Genomic DNA, 21,044 nt, shown 5'->3' on the forward strand with positions numbered 1-21,044 from the left:
TCTGTACTTTAAGTAAATACCACATTAATGTGTTTAGTGCAATGCGTAATGATATTAATATTGGCGCTTATACATTCTTTGAGCATTCCAAATTGCAACGTGCGATGACCATCAATTCGAAGATCGTTGCCATTTTGAATTTTAGAATTTTGAACGGTCCGTGTAGAACGTCGATTCTCAGCCCATTTCGACTTTTGATCAAATGCTGTAACGGATTGAGTACCAGCCTTTGATGGTGACGGCGATCCGCGCCATTGGTCATATGAATCGTCCTTGTAAATTACCGATATTCGACCCGTTTCAGCTTTTGGTCGAATTGTGATCAGCTGACAAGCATACAAATATATGCTGCTTGTAATTTGATCGAAAGATAAATTTTTTGTCATTAAAATGGTCCTTGTAAAATGCCTATTCTCTGCCCGTTTCAGTTTTTGATCGAATTGTGATCAGTCGACAAGCATAACAACGTGACCATTGTGCTGATCGCAATTTGATCGAGAGCTGAAATGGTTCGAAAATTCGAGATCTGCACCATTTTGAATTTTGTTAATTTGATTGCCAGTGCTCTGCCCGTTTCAGCTTTCGATCAAATTGTGATCAGCCGACTAGCTCAACGGCACAACCTTTACGCTTGACGGCCGATTACAATTTGATCATTCGCTTAAGCGGGCCGAGAATCAGTTTTTAACGAGGATATCTCGTAGATGAAATATCAAAAACTGTCTTCGATATGATGGTCGTCAAATGTGATAGAAAACGCAGTAATGATTGTATTTACATAAAGTTACACTTGACACGTTCGTGTGCTGTGCCATTGAAATGTTGCATGCCCGGGTTTTGGCCCTTTTTTACGACGCAGTCGCATGGCAGACGGTGTGTGGATTTTGCATGACCGTAGTTTGAACCACCAAGCTTATTTCATTTCTTTCTTCTCCTCAATTCATCGACAATAATTCTATCTCAGGTTTAAATAAAGCATTCACAGGTTGTCCCAAGTTTGCCACATCTAAAACAGCAGCCATTAACAGCCGATTTTTGGCCTTAGGCGTTTGTTCAAATTTGAATGGCGCCGATTGCCGATTTATGGCAATTTAGATGTGGCTGACAACTAATAGGTCAGAGAAATGCTAGTTAAATACACCCAGATCGCGACACACAACACCGAAGATTAATCAGCGTTTTGATTGTATTGTGCGCAGATTAGATCGCTCAAAGTGAGGTTAGGTTTGGTTGACTGTCTCCACTGGCTGGACTACGGTCTCTGGCAATTAGGATATATTTTTAGACTGAAGGGAGTGGGAAAGAGAAAGGGAGAGTGAGAGTATCTATCACTCTGATGTGACTCGGATTGACGTGACTCGCATTGACGTGACTTGCATTGACTTGACTCAAATTCACTTTGATGTGACTCCCATTGACTTGACTTGCCTTGACGTGACTCACATTGACGTGTCTCATGATTCGAATTGATTCTCACATGATTCGAATTGATTCTCACATGATTCGGATTGACGAAACTTACTTTGATGTGACTCCCATTGACTTGCATTGATGACTCATGATGACATGACTCTCATTGACACGATTCACATTGATGTAACTCGCTTCGACGTGACTCACATGAATGTAACTCGCAATTAATGGATTCGCATTAATGTGTCTCACATTGTCGCGACTCGTATTGACATGACTTCGATTAAAGGTGACTCGCATTGACGTGACTCACAATGACGAGATTATGAGCTAGTAATGAGCGGATTGGTTGTGTGGTGCCAGGACGTGGAGGAGGGGAAACAGGAGGGGAGGAATCGGTGTGGAGCGAGGACGAGGTGTTCACGTCGGCCGGGCCAGTGCTGCGGCTCCACGAGCGGTCGCAGCTGGCGCAGGGCGTGCACCAGGACTCCACGCTCATTGTGCGCCAGTACACCGTGCCCCAGCAGCAGCACCTCTCTCAGCTGCCTAAAGGTTTACATAGCGCTACGTTGTCCTCTCCAAACTGGCTTCAAGTATCCTTCTGTCATTGCGGCTTGTCCTAAATATTGCTTAATCAGACTTTAGGTGTCCTTCATTAAAAGCAACTTGTTCCCCAGGGTGTTCTCTACAAACTAGCTTCAAATGTCCTTCAAACTGGATTCATGAGTCCTACAACCATTTTATTGGCTTTTTCCGGATGTTGTTAAAATATGCTTGAATTGTCCTTCATATTCAATTGTCCGCTTCCTCCCTCGTTCTGAAATTAAGTGACTTAAACTGGATCCAAGTGACCTTCAAACGTAGCAGTTTATTTCCACAATAGTTATCACCCTAAACAATCTCAAAGTGTCTTTCATATTGGCTTCAAGTTTCCATCAAATTGTCTCTAAGTGTTCTTCAATCATATTGACTTGTTGTCCACCCCAAACATACCTCAAATATCCTCCATGCAGGCTTCAAGTGTCCTTTAATCATAGCGACTTGTCCTCCAAATGTTGCTCGAATCGGCTTAAAATGTTCTTCAACCTGGTCTCCGGTCAAGAGTTTATCTTTTATACCTTTTTTCTTGCAAAATGTAAGACATAGGTGTTCTGCAACTGTATATTATTTATTATTCCATATTACATATATATAGCTTAGAGTGTTCTTAATTCGTATGTGATTTCCGTATTGTCCAAGATTCCATTATTAGGACCCGGTTTCTTTAGGTAAAACAGGACCCCACCTTTATATAAAAATCAAGTGTGCAAAATTTCACCAATTTCAGAATAAAACTGTAGATTTGTATAAAAAACATACCCACACTGGGACACTAGTCTTTATATATATATTACACTAGCACAGACCCATGAAATGAATTCTCGACAAATCAGTTCCGATTTTTAAAATGGCAGTTAAAATTCTGTAAAAAAATATTATATTATAGGTAGGTACTTCATAGCTTGTCTGAATTCTTTAAACAGTCATTTCCAATTCACTACTAATGCACAGTCAACTGAAATTAGTATTTTTGATATATAAATAAAAAAAAGTTAAAATTCAAGTTCTAATTAAGTTCTGTTATTAATTCATCGTGGGCCGGATGTTTCTGAGTCCTTGGATGGTAAAAGAACTTGGATTGGACTTTCACGAAACTTTGATATGAAATAAATTTAAAAAGGTTACTAACTAACTAACTATAATATTTAAAAAAAAAAACTATTTTTCTCTAAAGGTGAGGCACTGTTTTTGCAGCAAGAATCCGTGTTCCATTTACAATTCATCAATTTCATCTCGTTGTTCATTTCACCATTTTGGGAACAATTGTTTAAATCGTCCCATCACCCCGCTATTGCTTTCTGTCGCTCTATGTTCTGTTGCTTGTTCTGTGCTTTGTGCTGTGTTCATAGCTTTTGTGTGTCCCTTACTTGCAGTTACCCGCTATACGTCGGTGTCGGATATCCCACTCATAACCCGAGAGACAAATAACCCCACCGGCGAAACTCTCATAACCCAAGCCGCACATAACCCCGCATCAACTTTAACCCAGCAGTTGAATAACCCCAATGATATAACTCAAGATACAATGTTTAATAACCCTGTAAAGTGTACGGCTGACCGGGGCGTACAGTGTAGTGTCGCTTGCGCTAATAAGACGGTGCAAACGCGCACGGATCTTGTGAATGTCCCTTTATGTGTTAATTGCGAGCACGCCTTTAAAACTGATGGAAAAAATGTAATTTCATCCGTTGGAATCGATAGGAATTGTTGCAAAAAGCGTGCCAGTCGAGAGTCTGATGAAATAAATGCAGAATTTACTCCGATTGTCAATTCGCGTTGCAAGGTGAATCTAAATCCCAAGCTTGATATTCTGAAGGATTTCAGTGATTTCGATTCACGCTTTCGAGAAGTCGACATCAATCTGTCTTCGAATCTGTCTAAACGTGAAGCAAATTGGACTGTCCGTTCGTTTTATAAGACTTTGCCAAATGTGCGCAAACATACTCTGAACGTTCCGGGATTCTTGAACACCCGTTCGCACATCGAGATCAATAATCCGTTCCCCGGAGATTTCGGCGCTCTTGATGCTAAAAATGTCACACCGCCATCGAAAATCAACAAGTTTACTATTAAAAGACAAAGCAGCAAAAAATCGGCAAGTTTGTTTAAATTCTATCGAAGCAATTCGCATTCTGGATTTTTAAACACGTTTATGAGCTATCCGAAACCGTTGCATTTTCACATACCTAAGTCGAATGCGTATACGTTTTCGCTACAGCGTTCGGCTAGTGTGTGCGAATACCGCAGCAAATATACAAGTCGTAACTCTGCCACAAGGCTGCGTGAATATGGTGACAATCCGTTTAGGCTGGAGTCGTGCAGTCTGACTTGTTCTCCCAATTCTGAACATTTGTATTCTTCCTTTGACACCAGCAAGTCGTTCTCCAGTAATGCGTATTTTGAGTATGGTTCTGTCCCTAATACACCGATGAAGAGTTACGACGATCGCTGCTCCGTTGGCACTCGTGCAGAATGCTCATTCAGCCAAGTTGTATTGCCCGAGAAAGAAGTCGCAGTCATCCAGCTTTTGGAATCTAGCGGGAATACAGAAGAGTCATCCGGCGTCGAAGAAACCTCTTTAATACAAGAATCACCAGAGGCAGATCAGAGAGCTTCAGATGTTGTGGAAACTTTGAATGTTTTAGACAAGTCTGACGAGAAAGATGTATCTTTAGATGTTTTAGACAAGTTTGAAGAACAACACGAATCTGTAGATCTTTCTGACAAGTTTGGAGAACAACACGAATCTGTAGATCTTTCTGACAAGTTTGGAGAACAACACGAATCTGTAGATCTTTCTGACAAGTTTGGAGAACAACATGAATCTTCCAATGATCAATATTTAGAAGTCGATTCGTCGGAATGCAGTGATTTGGATGATTGCGATTCCATGGAAGTTTCCTTGGAAGACGGAGGCTACATGAATTTCTCAGACGATTTGGATTCTGATCATTCGTCTTCCGCCGGCTCGGATTACGAGAGTCCCGTCCGTGAATTGATTGGCAAGGATATCCGGAATTATTCCCTGCCCATGTCTCTGTACACCTTGGAATTATCTCCCGAGGAACTTGCAGATCTGTCTGGCCAGGACGGAGGCGACTCCTGGACGGCGGACCCCGGAGAGGAGGTGCACTCCCCCGGCAAGAAGAAGCAGATCTGCAAGCGGGGATCTCTGGAGACTATCCTCGAAGAGTCCAAGTCCACTTACGCCGATGATACGGGATTGTCGGGGGGGATTTCTGATGTTTCCAAAGATATCACGGATACCAGCATCGATAAAGATGCTGTCAAGGAGGATATTGAAGAAACTTGTATTGACAAGGAAACTGTTGAAGGTGCTTGTGCTGACAAGGAGACCGTTAAAGGTACATGTGCTGACAAGGAGACCGTTAAAGGTACATGTGCTGACAAGGAGGCTGTTGAAGGTACTTTTGCTGACAATGAGACTGTTGAAGGTACATGTGCTGACAAGGAGGCTTTTGAAGATACATGTATTGACAAGGAGGCTGTCAGAGGTGTTAATATTGACCATCTCACTTCTGATAATGATACGAGAGATGTGGATGATCTAATGAAGGATCTTCTGGAGATGGTGGGCGATGTTAAAACTGCAGTGAACCTTTTGACCGACATAAACACAGTCATCGATGACATGCTCACTTCGGTCGAGTGTCAAGCCGATGTACGGAAAAATAATGAAGCCATCCAACAGTCGGACAAAAACAAGACCACAAATATGGACAGTGAACGAGATGCTGGAAAACTAAACACCCGTAAATTGTTCGATGAACAATTGGATGCTAACAAGATGGTGGTTGATGAACAAGACGTGAAACAATTAAATGCTGATGAACTGGCAGGGGAACAAGACGGGAAACAAGTGAATACTGATGAATTTGATGAAAAAAATGTGAAACAAATTATTGCTGACGTAATGACCACTGAACGAGACATGAAACAAGAAAATTCTGACAAATTGACCACCGAACGAGATGTAAAACAAATGAATGCTGATTTGACGAGTGAACAAGATGAAAACCAAGCGAATGTCGACAAATTGTCTAATGAACAAGACGTGAAACAAGCGATTACTGATAAATTGACTGAAGAACAAGATGTGAAACATGCCGATGGATTGACCAGTGAACGAGACGTGAGAGAAGCAAATGCCGATGAAAACAAAAACTCATCAGAATTGAGCCCTGGCAAAGTGGCCATCGGTGTGACGGACGAAATCCTGGCGCGTGCGGCGATCACTTTCCAAGCGAGCGTGGAAACGGCCGTGACGGATGCGTGCAACCGCATGGCCCGGCACTCGCCCTCTGCCGACCTCAAGTGCGAGCTGCTCAATATGGTCAGTGACGAACTGGCAGCCAGGAGTGTCGGAAACGAACCCGATGAATGCCTCGCTAAAAGCATTATCGGTAACGTGCTCAAAGACACTTACAGCCATTTGAATTCCAAGGAACATTCGGCACTACTTCAACAGCTGTCCGGAGTTTCAGAAGCATTAAAGATCTTGGATTCTTTCGATTCTACCGTTGAATTTGAATGTCTCGAGCTCATGTCTGAAGTCATTGATAAGTTTTCTAATATCACCACGGAGAGAATTGTTTTAAGCGATGATTCTGCTAGCCAAAGTAGCGTTCTCGTAGGAAGCGGATCGTTTGAAAGGGCGGTTGATATTCCGTTTGAATCGGATGATATTCAGCTTGAAGCTGGCACCATTCTGCCTGATTCCGATGATTTGCAATCTGAATCAGAATTGACTGATATGCAATTTGAATCGGGCGTTATACACATTGAATCTGGTAATGTTCCGACGGAATCCGGTGATATGCCATCTCAATTGGGTGTTATGTCGTCAGAATCGGGTGATGTGCTGTCACAGTCAGATGATATGCCGTCGGAATCGGGTGATATGCCACCTCAATCAGGTGATGTATCATCTGAATTGGGTGATACACCATCTCAATCGGGTGATATATCGTCTGAATTGGGTGTTATATCATCTGAACCTGGTGATGTGCATTCTGAATTGGTTGAAATGCCCTCCGAGCCGTCTGGACCTGATGATATACCACTTGCATCGCGAGACAAACCATCATACTTAACAGGTACACCATTATGTGTGGAACCTTCTTCTGGTGCCACTGAATCAGCCCTGGATTTGGTAGAATTGGACGACTGCATGTTCGCCATGGAGCAGTCCAGCAAGTTTATCGATAATCTGTGCACGGTTGTCAAGCGCACAGTCGACTTGGTTGAAGGGTCGAAAGACTTGCTGGACGGAACTGTCGATTTTATCACAGGAATGGAGGGTTCAGTTGGTAGAACCAACGAAATCACAGTAGAGGGTGAACCGTGTGAAGAAGCCGGAAACCCTGATTCTGTAAAGGAGTCAGATTTAGACAAAGCTCCATCAAATTTTGTAGAGATTTTCAGCAGAAAAGATATAAGAAAGAGGAAAAAGGCTAACAAGAAGGCGAGTTTCATCAGAGCCCTTCTAGATGATGTGGATAAAGACCCTTCTGAAGTCAGAAGAGTTAAATATAATTCTGATGAAATGACGGATAGCGCTACCGCATCGCCTCCGAATGAAGATACTGATGAGGACTCTGATGATGACAATATAGATAAAACTAGTTCTGATGATATTCAAGATAAAGATACCGATGAAGACACTTCTGATGGCAAGAAAGATGAAAACAAGGATAAAGGTGCTGATGACGAAATGGGAGAAGACCCTGCCGATGAAACCGCAGCTAAAGAGAGATTTAAAGACACCTCTGATTCCAAGAAAGAGGATGATAACAATACTGATGAGCTCACAGATAAAGATACTCCTTACGAAAGCCTATCGATGACCAGCTGTGTCAACATCAGCATCGTTTCATCAGATGAATATTTAGATATTTCCCAGGATCTTCTCAACTGGAATATCAATTCTGAAATGCTTCTTCAAGAAACTACCAAATCAAGCGAACATTCCAACCAAATTATCGGACAAACAGATCAGCCGTTTGATGGGATATATTCCTTACTTCTGGAGCCTGGTAGCAGTATTCTGTCTGAGACGAGGAGCACGGAATTTGGTCGGCTGAACGAAGCGTTCATCGAGTATGATAATACAGATAATACCATAAAGCCAACGAAACCTGGTTATAATGACGAATCCGATTTAAACATAAACGATTGTCGTTTAGATTTATCATTTGAATATGAAAAACTGTCCTTGTCATCTGAAACAATTTGTTTTTCCGCCACACCTCCCGCCGCCGCGCAGAAGCGAAGATCCCCATTTCGAGACACCAAGTCTAAAAAACGCACGAGGGTCGACTCCTCGAATGCCACTTTTGACGGCAACATCTCCGTCACTGCCATGACCCAGGATTGCCACCTCGGTGGCATCAAATTCTGGCTCACGTTTGACGACGTCAACATGCATCAAGTTTCTAATTCTACCCCGACAACATCGCGCAGGCGTTTTTCCCTTTTCAACGACGCAGCTGAAAAAATACCCAGTTTTCTGACTGGAGACTTTAATGAAATCGAAGATCGGAACAGGAACTGTCTCCTCACAAAGAAATGTCCTAAATCAATCTGCAAAAAGAAACAGTTTTTTTACAATGACCTGACCGACTGCTGTAAAGATATAGAACGTTCTTTATCTGCCGTAAGTAAAGATTCTTTTGAATGTTGTAAAAATGATTTCAACATAAATAATCGGCGCATTCGTCAGACACTCGCTGACGATTTTGAATTAGAAAAATCTGTTATTGATGACGTAAAGAATAATTACAATGTGTCCCAGGATTCCGTCATGAATAAAACAAACGACCTCAATGTTTTACAGGATTCTGTCGTGGATAAGACAAACAACTTCAATGTTTCGCAGGATTCCGTCATGGATAATACAAACGACTTTAATGTTTCACATGATTCCGTCGTAGATAAGACAAACGACTTCAATGTTTCACAGGATTCCGTCATGGATAAGACAAACGATTTCAATATTTCGCACAATTCAATCATTGAAATATCAGATAGCACTGCAAAAAATATTGAACTCAACTGTTCAAACATATCAGGAAACTTATTAAGTGAAGATTATTTCTCTGCAGAATCGACTGCAGATTCTGCAAGAACCCTCTTGTATAGGAGTAGAAATAATAGGAACGGACGTAGAAATAAGAACTTCACATGGCCTGCTTACGAAGACACTACTTTGTATCGTGTCATTCGCAACTTTAGGATGTCACGTAGCTTTGATCTCAGTGATTTGGATGCGTAAAAATGATTGCAGTTTTATAATTTATCACAGTTTCCGTTATCCCTGATAAAATGTAAAAATTTTACAGTTGTAGTTACCACAATTGCTCTGATTTGTTAAAAATTAGTAATAAATGAAAATTTTATACCTAGTAAACAAAGATTTTAAGATTTTTTTTGTATTCAAGTTAGGTTAGGTTATTTTGTTTAAATATTAGGTTAGGATAAACAAATTGGATTTAAAATCTCTTTTTTGCTAACATATCAACATAAAATGTAGGAGAGATTACAAAAAGACATTTTCGTAAGATATAATTTAATGGAATTTACAAAGACCAGCGGCTCGGTGGTTAGATGTGTCGAGTTCTCGCTCGGGCATCGTGGGTTCAATTCCGTGGTTTCAGCAAAGTCCCTCCTTCCACAGGGACACGCAACTACGCATCGACGTTTCAAGTATTTTGACGACTACCGCCGTTCATATGTGCGGAGGTTTGCATGCAGACACACATTTTTTAAACTCGCTTGTCGAAATTTTAAACACGGCATCATTTGTGTCACAGACATTATTTGACAATACGTGTGCTTCGTTAAAACAGTCGGGATATCAAAAAAATTCCTCCATCATTGGTCATCCATGCTCGAAGGACGGATACAAATATTGTTAGATTATTCGCAACGTTTCTTTTATTTGAAAAAATAACATAAAAAAGGAGCAATTTTTTCCGTAACAGCTGCACTTTTAATAGGCACAGATTGTGAAAATTACAATTCGCTTCAACTTCATTACTATAAGAAACAATTATTTACATCGGAAGAGATTATTGTAAGAGATGCGTTAAAATTTTATATTTATTCAAACAATGTTCAAAATTTCCCTTATAAAATGATTCCTTGTTGCGCTTGTAAATGTTTTGTTTTAATATAAATTACGCATTAATTACTTAATTAACCCAAACTTGCGCACGTAATTAAGTTGAAACGAAGTGTAATTTGCGTAATCTTTGCCTATTAATGGTTAGAGAAATAAATACAAAAAAAATTGCATTGTATTTTAGTAGAGTATTATAAGTTTAATTTTTCCACATTTTCCTGTCACTTTTCAAGGCATGTTTCGCTGTTTTTATTTTGTTACAATTGCGTATTGTCAATTAATTTTTTTTTTTTTTAATTTTTAAATAAACTTATTTAGTGATCTTTGTTTGTTTTAATTGTTTTTGTTTATGTTTATTAATATGTATTGATGATTGACGGTGGTGATGGTTGCTGTGTTAACACTACACTAATTTTATAATACAAACTAATTCAAATAACCTAATTTTCAATTCTTCATAACTCATACAATTATGAACAACTAGCGTAGACACGTGAAAAATCACAGAATAATCTGAATTCTCCACAAATCAGTTACAATAATTAAAATAATTTTTCTGTTAAAAATATTATACAAGGTGGCCGGGGGTAAAGTGCACTAACTTCGGGAGGTGATTCTACATGATAATACAAGTACAAAAGATAACTCACTTTGTTTTAAATTTCAATGTTTTAAGGTTTGTTTTCAAGTTAAAAAGTTGCATTTTTTTGTATGGAAATAAAAAAATGGAATTTTGAATAAGTTATACCTACTATCATATGAAATTACCTCCCGATATGCACTTTATCCCCAGACACCCTGTATTATAGGCAGAGATGTGCTTTATTTCAAATAAATCCATTTCAAATGGAAATGCAAAATGGGTATTTTCCATTTTGCATTTTAAATGCTTTTCTAAAAACCATTTTGCATTTTGCATTTTAAATGCTTTTCTCAGTGCATTTTCCATTTTAAATGCTTTTTTGCAATATTCTTCCTATTATCTCCACTCATCTTTTTTTCATAAGCCCCAAATATCAGTCGGTCCTCAACCTCGCTATGAGAGATAATTTACATTTGTCAAGTTGCTCCCTGGTAGGAGAACTGACAATTAAGTGATACCATTACAAAAAATACTGATTCAAATACTGAACATGGGGCCATGACGCTGTAATATTAAATGTTAGATAGCAGTTTCTATGTTTTTACGTTGGCAAAGGTCCTGTGCAAATTTTTTGTGGTTTCATTATCTGTAGTCGTGGTGTTTTTGGATTTACCATCATGTAATATGTTTGTTCTACATTAATGTCCATTATTAAATGACAAAATTGTTTAAAAATTCTATAATTATTTTAATTGTTTGACCTGAGAAACCATTTTGCATTTCAATGCATTTTGAAAATAGGTATTTTGCATTTTGCATTTGAAATGCTTTTCTAAAAACCATTTTGCATTTTCAAATGGAAAAGTTTTGACCCATTTCCATTTTGCATTTCAAATGGTTTTGGGTACCCATTTTGCACATCTCTGATTATAGGTAGGTGTTTGAATTCTCCAAACAATCAGTTCCAATTTTGAAAATGACACTTAAATTCAAATCAAATTTGAGTTAATTGAACCAGATTTCACGTAGGGACAACGACATAAAAAAATTGTTTGTAAATTAAAAAAAAAATGACATTAACATTTTTCTGCAAATAAACTCAGGAATAGCTGGTTAAAGTCTTTCTGTGTATAGCATCTTGAACATAAACACGCATGAAACGAATCTGCACATCACGCACTGCACGCACCATTTGCCGCTTGTTTGTCTGTTTGTGTCACGTGTGAGGTGTTGTTTGTCACGCATGCACGCTGCGCCGCTTTAGCCATGCGCTGGGTCGTCCGGAACACCGTGCTAACCACCAGGCCAAAAGGTACGCTCTCTAACAAATACTAATTGAAATCGGCCTTCTAAATCTGTGTTTACCCCCAAACAAGTTCTATCTTATATTTTTACTGGACCTATACCCATCAATATAATATATCATTGAAGAAAAAGATAATATTAATAAATCTAAATGTAACATGAAACAGAACAAGACACAGAATCACTTATTTTCTGTAAATATTTATGAATTGATCCTTGTTCTTCTTTTGTTGGGGGCAAAAACAGTTTTATAACCTTAACCACTCAGAACATTAGAACGTCAAAAGATGTAAATATGATAATAGCGGTCAAAACATAAGAACGTCTTTTCACGTAAACGCGCGAGATTTTACAAAAATCGATTTATTTCCATCACTAGTATACGGATTGCCATGATTTAAAAAACAGAGTATCGATAATGAATAACGCTACGCATTTGTATTCAAGAATATCTATGGAACGTAGAAGTGCATTATCTAAGCCGATTGAATCTGTCATCTTGTTTGTTCATAATTTATTGCGTTTCTAAATAATTTATTAAAAATATTTTAGTTTGGACGGTTAATATTTTGAGGTGACTAATAGTTTTTAATTATATTTCTTCAATATATAAAGTGTTATTTCTTTATGATACTTAGAAAAAAGTACATTTTTCACAACTTTGAAATAATGGTCAGCGATTTTTACATATTTTTGACGTTTTCATAAAATGTATATTTAGAAACGCAAATATTTACGTATAACAACACAATGCGATAGTGGATTTCATAATCTTTCCAAAACATTTTTTAGAATGAGGCTACGTTTCCCAAAACGTGAGTTATGAAGCTTTTAGCAAAACTCGTAAATAACACAAAAATTATCACGTTTTGACAGTTCTCAAAGGAACACATAGTAAATAAATGTCTTTGTCTGAGAGGTTAAGGGGGTATTTCACTATCTCTGATTATGTTCTGACTAAGCACTAATCCGCGGATTGGTCATTTTTTCGTTTTCACTATATCTGAATAACGCTAACGCTCGGGTTAAAGTTCGATTTGACTAATCAGTGCTCGAACCAGACGTTAGGCGCTATTCCTCGAATCAAAGATGACGTCAAAACATTCCGAGTTTGACAGCTGAGAAGCGAGTCGAATTTTGTTGAATGAATTTGAATGCTTGTATGATCCATCCTGAATTATTTGATTGTGTTCAAAATAAGAAACAATGTATTAATTCGACACGAATCTATCTAAAATGACCTGATAATCAACATAACATAACCAAACAAATGCACACTTTGCGGTGTGCGGACTGTGACGCATGACAGCCGTGGCAGTAGATGGAGTAACTGCAAACATTTTGCGATGTTGCCAGACTATTTCGAGTGTTATCTATCCGGAAGCTCGAAACAATGGTGAAACGGTCGCCGTTGAATAACAAAGTTATTCTGATCTTTAAAGCCAGCCAACGGATAGCTAGTCAGATATTTAGCCCGACATAGTGAAATACCCCCTTGATTAACTACACTGATTGGGTGTGGTTATATCAAGAACTTATTATTTTAAATGTTAAACTAATGTTTATAAGACAAGATTTTATGCATAGCACAAAGGATAACAAATTATTAAAAGCAATAATTAGTTGTCTGAAACATCAATACAAATTGAAAATATCATCCAAGTAAAAACAAACGGGAATTGAACCCGTGCCTTCTGATGTCCGGTCAGGTGCTCTATAACCACTGAGCTATGTTGGCTTATTTCTTAGTACCTCAATCAAGAATTACTGCTTATTATATTTTTTTTCACCTGTAAACAACCAACTTTCTTGTAGGAAAGGCTTTGTTATTGCTAAATTTCTCACTAGATGGCGTCGAGACATTATATCTTCATTTGTTGGTGAAATATTTTAACCTCTCAGACAAAGACATTTATTTACTATGTGTTCCTTTGAGAACTGTCAAAACGTGATAATTTTTGTGTTATTTACGAGTTTTGCTAAAAGCTTCATAACTCACGTTTTGGGAAACGTAGCCTCATTCTAAAAAATGTTTTGGAAAGATTATGAAATCCACTATCGCATTGTGTTGTTATACGTAAATATTTGTGTTTCTAAATATATATTTTATGAAAACGTCAAAAATATGTAAGAATCGCTTACCATTATTTCAAAGCCGTGAAAAATGTACTTTTTTCTGAGTATCATAAAGAAATAACACTTTATATATTGAAGAAATATAATTAAAAACTATTAGTCACCTCAAAATATTAACCGTCCAAACTAAAATTATTTAGAAACGCAATAAATTATGAACGAACAAGATGACAGATTCAATCGGCTTAGATAATGCACTTCTACGTTCCATAGATATTCTTGAATACGTAGCGTTATTCATTATCGATACTCTGTTTTTTAAATCATGGCAATCCGTATACTAGTGATGGAAATAAATCGATTTTTGTAAAATCTCCCGCGTTTACGTGAAAAGACGTTCTAATGTCTTGACCGCTATTATCATATTTACGTCTTTTGACGTTCTAATATTCTGAGTGGTTAACTTGTCTTGATAAAATAATGTTTATAAGACGAGGGTTTATGCATAGCACAAAGGATAACTAATATAATTATTTTTACTTGGGAGATATTTTCAATTTGTATTGATATTTCAGACGTCTAATTGAAATGTAAAGAATGTTTAAGAGTCAGTAATATTGTTTTCAATAATTAAATAATTACATGTCTTTGACATCATTTTACAGGAATAAATTACATAACATCGACATTAATTCGACTCTGTATCTCTTTCCGGTGCAGACATATTGGGTTAAATATTCCTCGATTGTCCTCGACTTCTTTCACCATCTCTAAACACTCCTGGCACTAATAAGAACAAATTTTGAAATTTTCACCGATATCGGTCGACTACTTTACGAGTTTCATATACAGGGTTTTCCAATAAGAGGTGTTATTTTGAATAGCCCGCTATTTCGATGGATGTTACTTTTGAAGCTGTCATTTTTTGACATTTGACAAGTAGAAACTATGCCATTAATAAAAATGGAACGATACACGCCAACAATGCATTGAAATTCTTCATCTTGAGTGATGAGGCCCATTTCCACCTCGGTGGCTTCGTCAACAAGCGAAATTGTCGCATCTGGGGCTCGGAAAACCCAAGAGTTATTGTTGAAAAGCCTCTCTATCCTCAACGTGTGACTGTTTGGTGCGTTTATGGTCCGGCGGAGTCATTGTACCTTACTTTTTAGAAAATGAGGCTGGAGCAACAGTTACGGTGAAAGGATTGCGCTATCGAGAGATGATTAATGTTTTTTTATGGCCGGAATTGGATGGTATTGATCTGGACAACGTTTACTTTCAACAAGACGGCGCTACGTGCCACACAAGCAACGAAACCATTGATCTTTTACGATTGAATATCAAAATAACACCTCTTATTGGAAAACCCTATATAAAGATTAACATCTTGTATTTCACCACCTCTGAGCATGTTTCAACTGTTGATTAACTACTAGAGGAGTAACTTTTTAAGCAGAGAATTAACATGACTGTAAAAACACAGGATAGCGCTACTCAGCCAAGGTGAAACCGATAATATTATAATCGACAGTTAACTCAAGAGATGGTAAAATTTCACCTAAAATGTCTAATTAATTGATGTGGACAAATTTTCTAAATTTATTTATAATGCCAACCGGTTTCAAAACAACCTTTACTTTATCATTATAAAATTTAAACTAACAATCATTTCTTTCCTCGTTTTTTGTTGTTATAAATTGTAATTGTTGTGTATTAATGAATAAAAGCTAATTGTCTGTGCGTACGTGTGTTACAGGAGAGAACACGCTGAACGGAGACCACTCGGACGCACACGCCAGCACTTTCTCTCACAGCAGCAAAGAGGTAAGTCAATCAAATATTTCATCTTTAAACCTTCACGCCTCCTGCATATTGATCGAATATTTCTTAAAGATCCAAATAAATGGAATATTTTCAGTGGCGGTTCTTCCCTTAGGTCAAATTGGTTTTTGACCCCCCAAAATTATAACACAACAATAATAATAAATTATGTTCATCAAAAAAACTGGTCTAATTCTTAATTTATTTGAAATGTACCACGAAACAGCAGAGCTGCGAGCTGCGGCGGCGAGTTACGAGCGGTGACATCTGTTGTCTCTAATAGAAGCTTTCATTCACAAGTCCACACGATTCGCTGGGTCAATTTATAGAATGTCCCCTTTGGCATCTTCTGTCCCTATGCTCGCCATAGTATAAACGAGATGGCACTATGTAAAAGTAAAAATAAGGTACCGAAGAAAGATTAGGGACGCTTAGGTCATGGCCGTGAGCGAGACAGCATGATGAATATTATATGTTTTAAAGAGATGGTTATATAAACATATATTGGTGTGGCTGTAATGTGTGTGTGTGTGTGTGTATTTGTAATTTACGGTGGTTGCCGGAACCGTAAATCGTGTTCAGGAGATTGGAGATTAAAAATTGAGTGTCTGCAATATTAATTAAATTTATTCGTGAGGATGAATTTACAATTTTACAGAACGCGGAGACTGTGGTAGACAAAGTAAAGATAGTGGCGGTAGAATCGAAGGTTGAAACCGGAATGAAGATTTCTCTTCTGGTGCCCGCTTGCGTCTAGCGGCGGATTAATTTAAGTCAGTGTTGCCACATGTGGGATGAAATAAAGTAGTCCCACATTGGTTTTTCATTTTACACGCTTGTCTTGTGTGGAACATTTGTTTTTTTCCAATTGTTTCGTACAGCGGACGGGCGTTTCAAACTCTTATTTTATATACTTTAATGTTGTGCACAACTAAATTAAATCGTAATCTCTTAAAAATAATTTGCCGCAAGCACATGAATTGTTTAGTTATTTCCAATTTACTATATTAACATAATATGTATTTAGAGTCGCGGACTCACAAATTGATATAGATAATAATGTATGGGCATTTTTCACAATATCAAATAAAGATTAGTCACACGTTTTTTTCAAAAGACGCCTGCATCACTAGAGACGCCTTTGGATATTTCACTGTATTCGAGTGCCTGCAAAAAAATTCCGAAGTATATTATGCAGATATTTGCAATGATCAAAGTCACGTTAATTCTTCAGGCTAATTTGTTCGTTTTTGGGAACAGCTAATATCGTCTCATAGAAATTGTTGTGAGGTGAGAGTAATTTTTATAATACATTTGTCTAATAAAACATATGTTCTTTTTTCGTATCAGTATTTAGACGAAAAAACAGAAGGTGAACTGTTTTTAAAACTGTTTAAAAAAAATTTTCAAACATTAAATGATTATTTCTAATAATACAATTTGAAAGCTTATTTTAACGCCTGGTGATAATCTGGCTTGTAAATAGCACAGACCATCAGGGAATATTTTAAATCCCTATGAAAAAAAATGGATTGATCATTGAAATCACTCTGCAGGAGAAGACAACTCATAAACCAGCCACCAAATACATATAAACAGAAAGACTCACCAGAAAATAGCACTTGCAATTGAGTTCTTCTCCTTGGTCTTCAAATTCGGCGGCAATCAGCAGAAAAATATTTTTGAATTCGCACTATGAGATTATAAGAGGTCGACCAGCTCTCAAGAGAGTAGAATTATTAATAATGATGAATCAGCACATTGTAATAATACGCACTGCACATTATTGTCAAAAAATATTTCAAACATTTTAGACTTCAATAGACCTCTTTTGACAAATGATACAACATCTGATCAATGCAAAGGTGTCGGTAATCCGCTATCACTCATCTGCAGAGCAAAATCCATCCAAAAATGACCAGAGATGTCTCTTTTGTCCATTATATATATTAAAAATTAATTCATTCATATATGTTTATATTTTAAAAATTAATTCACACTAATTTTAAATTAAATTTTAAATTTTAAATCGACTGCTTCTCCAACGCTTTTCAAAAACAGTTTTTAGTTTTCAGATACGTTCAGAAATATTACGTTATTACGTATTTGGATTTTATTGCAAAGCGGAAATACACACAAATTGTCTGACATTCTGACAGCGTCTTTAAGAAATATAATGATCAATATACCAAAGGCCTGAGGGCTAAAACATTGTGCAATAAATATGATATATAATTTTCTGACAAACTATTTTATAAAAAAGTTATTTAGTTTCAAAGTAGAAATTTTATGGTACTGTACACGTTTGAATGGTGTGTGTTTGCATATTCCAGGGTTCACCATCCAAGGACATGTCACTGGAAGAGTCCCCGAAGAAGGACAAGAAGAAGAAGAAGGGGTTGAGGACACCCTCCTTCCTCAAGAAGAAGAAAGAAAAGAAGCGGCCACAGGAGGCGGCGTAAACGGTAGTCATCCACATTCAAACATCTTTAATTACTACTAACCTAGCCACTTGATGTTCAGTTTTGGATTCGGCCGCGTTCATTTCAAAAATCGTACCTCCCAGTATTATTAATATGGAAACATATAAACTGTTTACTGTGGCTTAAAGCCAATGAATCTACCTAGATTTCGCTACATATTATGATAATTAATTGAGACAGCAATCTCTTACTACTTGTACCATCATGTAGAATCACCTCCCGAAGTTTACCTACGATCACTCTGTATATACAACCAATCGCTCGGACGGCAATCTCTTACTTGTACCATCATGTAGAATCACCTCCCGAAGTTTACCTACGATCACTCTGTATATACAACCAATCGCTCGGACGGCAATCTCTTACTTGTACCATCATGTAGAATCACCTCCCGAAGTTTACCTCTGGACACTCTGTACGTACAACCTATCGCTCGGACAGCAATCTCTTACTTGTTTGGGGATCAGGTGAGAGGCACGAAATAAAAGTCGGTGTCGTGAAGGTCACTGTGTTTATTGAGTCAGTTGCCGTGACGAGGAGATGATGTAGGACAAATGTTGAATTCTCCGGTTGCTGCGGTGATGTGGTCTAGACGGTAGTTGGCGACGGCGCGTTGAGACCGGACTCGATGATGCGGCGGACCTTGTAGGCAGTTGAGCAGGAGCGGCGTAGACCAGTGAGGATGCTGCGTGTCCTCGTGGTGGTCATGGTGGCGTGGAAGAAGCGCTGGTCAGAGACGCTGGAACCAGGTCGCTTGTAATCCGAGTAGCGCTGGCCAGGGACGGCGATCTGGGCCAAGGCGCTATGATGATGTCCCGATAGAGTCCATGATGGTACGGGCGAAGCCGGGTAAATTGTCCTTTGCGCTAGGAAGAGGAGCGCGGGTTATCACTCGTTGATTCTTGTTAAATGACGGCGGACTGATGACTGACTGACTAGCTGCGTCGGGCTTATTTATACTGTTCGGCCGGTGGCAACAGTAGGTAGTGAATTGCAACTAAATTCGAGGCACTCGCTCAGTCTGGGCCTTTCGCGAAATTTCGGCGGCGCGGCAATTATGCCTAGGCGGTAGACTCGAACCTTCTGGCGAGTTCTCGTAACATTCCAGACTGATTTGCGATAGTATTGTCGCCAATAGACAAGTAGGTGCTTGTAGTAAGTAGGTTGCTTTGTTTTGATTTCGGCTGCAAATACGTACCTACAAGTACGTACCTAAGTAGCGTCAAGCTGCGTATTATTAATTATTCAATGGATTCTTTTCGATGCTACACTTGTACCATAATGTAGAATCACCTCCCGAAGCTTACCTCCAGACACTCTGTATATACAACCAATCGCTTGGACGGCAATCTCATACTTGTACCATCATGTAGAATCACCTCCCGAAGTTTACCTTCGAACACTCTATATATACAACCAATCGCTTGGACGGCAATCTCATACTTGTACCATCATGTAGAATCACCTCCCGAAGTTTACCTCCAGACACTCTGTATATACAATCAATCGCTCGGACGGCAATCTCTTACTTGTACCATAATGTAGAATCACCTGCCGAAGTTTACCTCCAGACACTCTGTATATACAACCAATCGCTCCGACGGCAATCTCATACTTGTACCATCATGTAGAATCACCTCCCGAAGTTTACCTCCGAACACTCTATATATATACAACCAATCGCTTGGACGGCAATTTGATTATTTAATCTGTTTGTTTGTTTCAGATCCCGCTGTAGCAACCATCGCCATCGCGCTTTTTTTGTTAAAAGAGAAAAAATTCGAAATCAAAAAAAAAAACAACAACAACAAACCCTACAACTACATATATTATTAGAGATATTGATTTCAAACAACAAGAAAGAGATGCATTATTATTAAACTATAAATATATATTTAATATAATATACTATAGTATGATTTTAAGAAAAAAAAACATTATATAGTTATTAAAAATTAATATTAGTAACATCAGCTTCATTACTTCTTAAGTTATTTTTACAACAATTTCTATTATGTAAAGGTATCGCAAGAGATTTTCTTAAATAAATATATATATATTATATATGTACCCAATATGGTCATTATTTCAATATAATATTGCATGTTGTTTTTTAATTATCTGACAAATTTTTTATTGAATTTTTATGTCTTGCAAAAAAGACGTAAAAGAATTGTTTTTTTTTTCTTTGTAATTTGAAAGTTTTGCGATACCTACACGAATAAATTAAATAACAATCTATGGAATTTAATTTCTTAAAAAATCGTTATCTATGGAATTCAAATTTTTTGAGAATTTTGCGACAATCCATGGAAATTGTGTGAAAAATTGATTTGGACGAAAATTTATTAATGATAAATGTAACGTTCGTTATAATCTATGCGTTAATTTAATTATTTTATGAAAATACACTTTTCGAGACGTATTATTTTTATGCGCCCGTACATAGGCAATATGAATAAATAGTTAAAGCATAACTTGCGAAAAGTTGTTGATTAAATATTTAAATTGACGCTACCTACGAACGCGCAGAATATAATGTACGTTACGTTTATTGTTAAATTGTTTAAAATTTTTATGACAATCCATGGAAATTGGACGAAGATTAGCTATTATG

At 37.7% G+C, this 21,044-nt stretch overlaps 1 protein-coding gene across 6 annotated transcripts in view; it reads left to right on the forward strand.

Annotated features, from left to right (window-relative positions):
* Positions 1 to 20,427, forward strand: part of hts (adducin 1-like protein hts) — a 60,769-nt gene extending 40,342 nt beyond the window's left edge. For 3 of the 6 annotated variants that reach the window (XM_089643738.1, XM_089643740.1, XM_089643739.1), the window contains 4 exons: positions 1,777 to 1,965; positions 15,880 to 15,947; positions 18,278 to 18,409; positions 20,154 to 20,427. In XM_089643738.1, coding sequence (XP_089499864.1) covers positions 1,777 to 1,965; positions 15,880 to 15,947; positions 18,278 to 18,406 — 386 coding nt within the window. In that variant the 3' untranslated portion in view covers positions 18,407 to 18,409; positions 20,154 to 20,427. The remainder of the gene's footprint in view (positions 1 to 1,776; positions 1,966 to 15,879; positions 15,948 to 18,277; positions 18,410 to 20,153) is intronic. The other 3 variants (XM_089643741.1, XM_089643742.1, XM_089643743.1) reach the window with 1 other exon arrangement.
* The last annotated feature ends 617 nt before the right edge of the window (positions 20,428 to 21,044 follow it).

The sequence above is a fragment of the Hesperophylax consimilis genome, chromosome 20 (assembly GCF_061612785.1).
Source record: "Hesperophylax consimilis isolate HC1 chromosome 20, BYU_Hcon_1.0, whole genome shotgun sequence".
In the NCBI taxonomy this organism is placed as follows: Eukaryota; Metazoa; Arthropoda; class Insecta; order Trichoptera; family Limnephilidae; genus Hesperophylax; species Hesperophylax consimilis.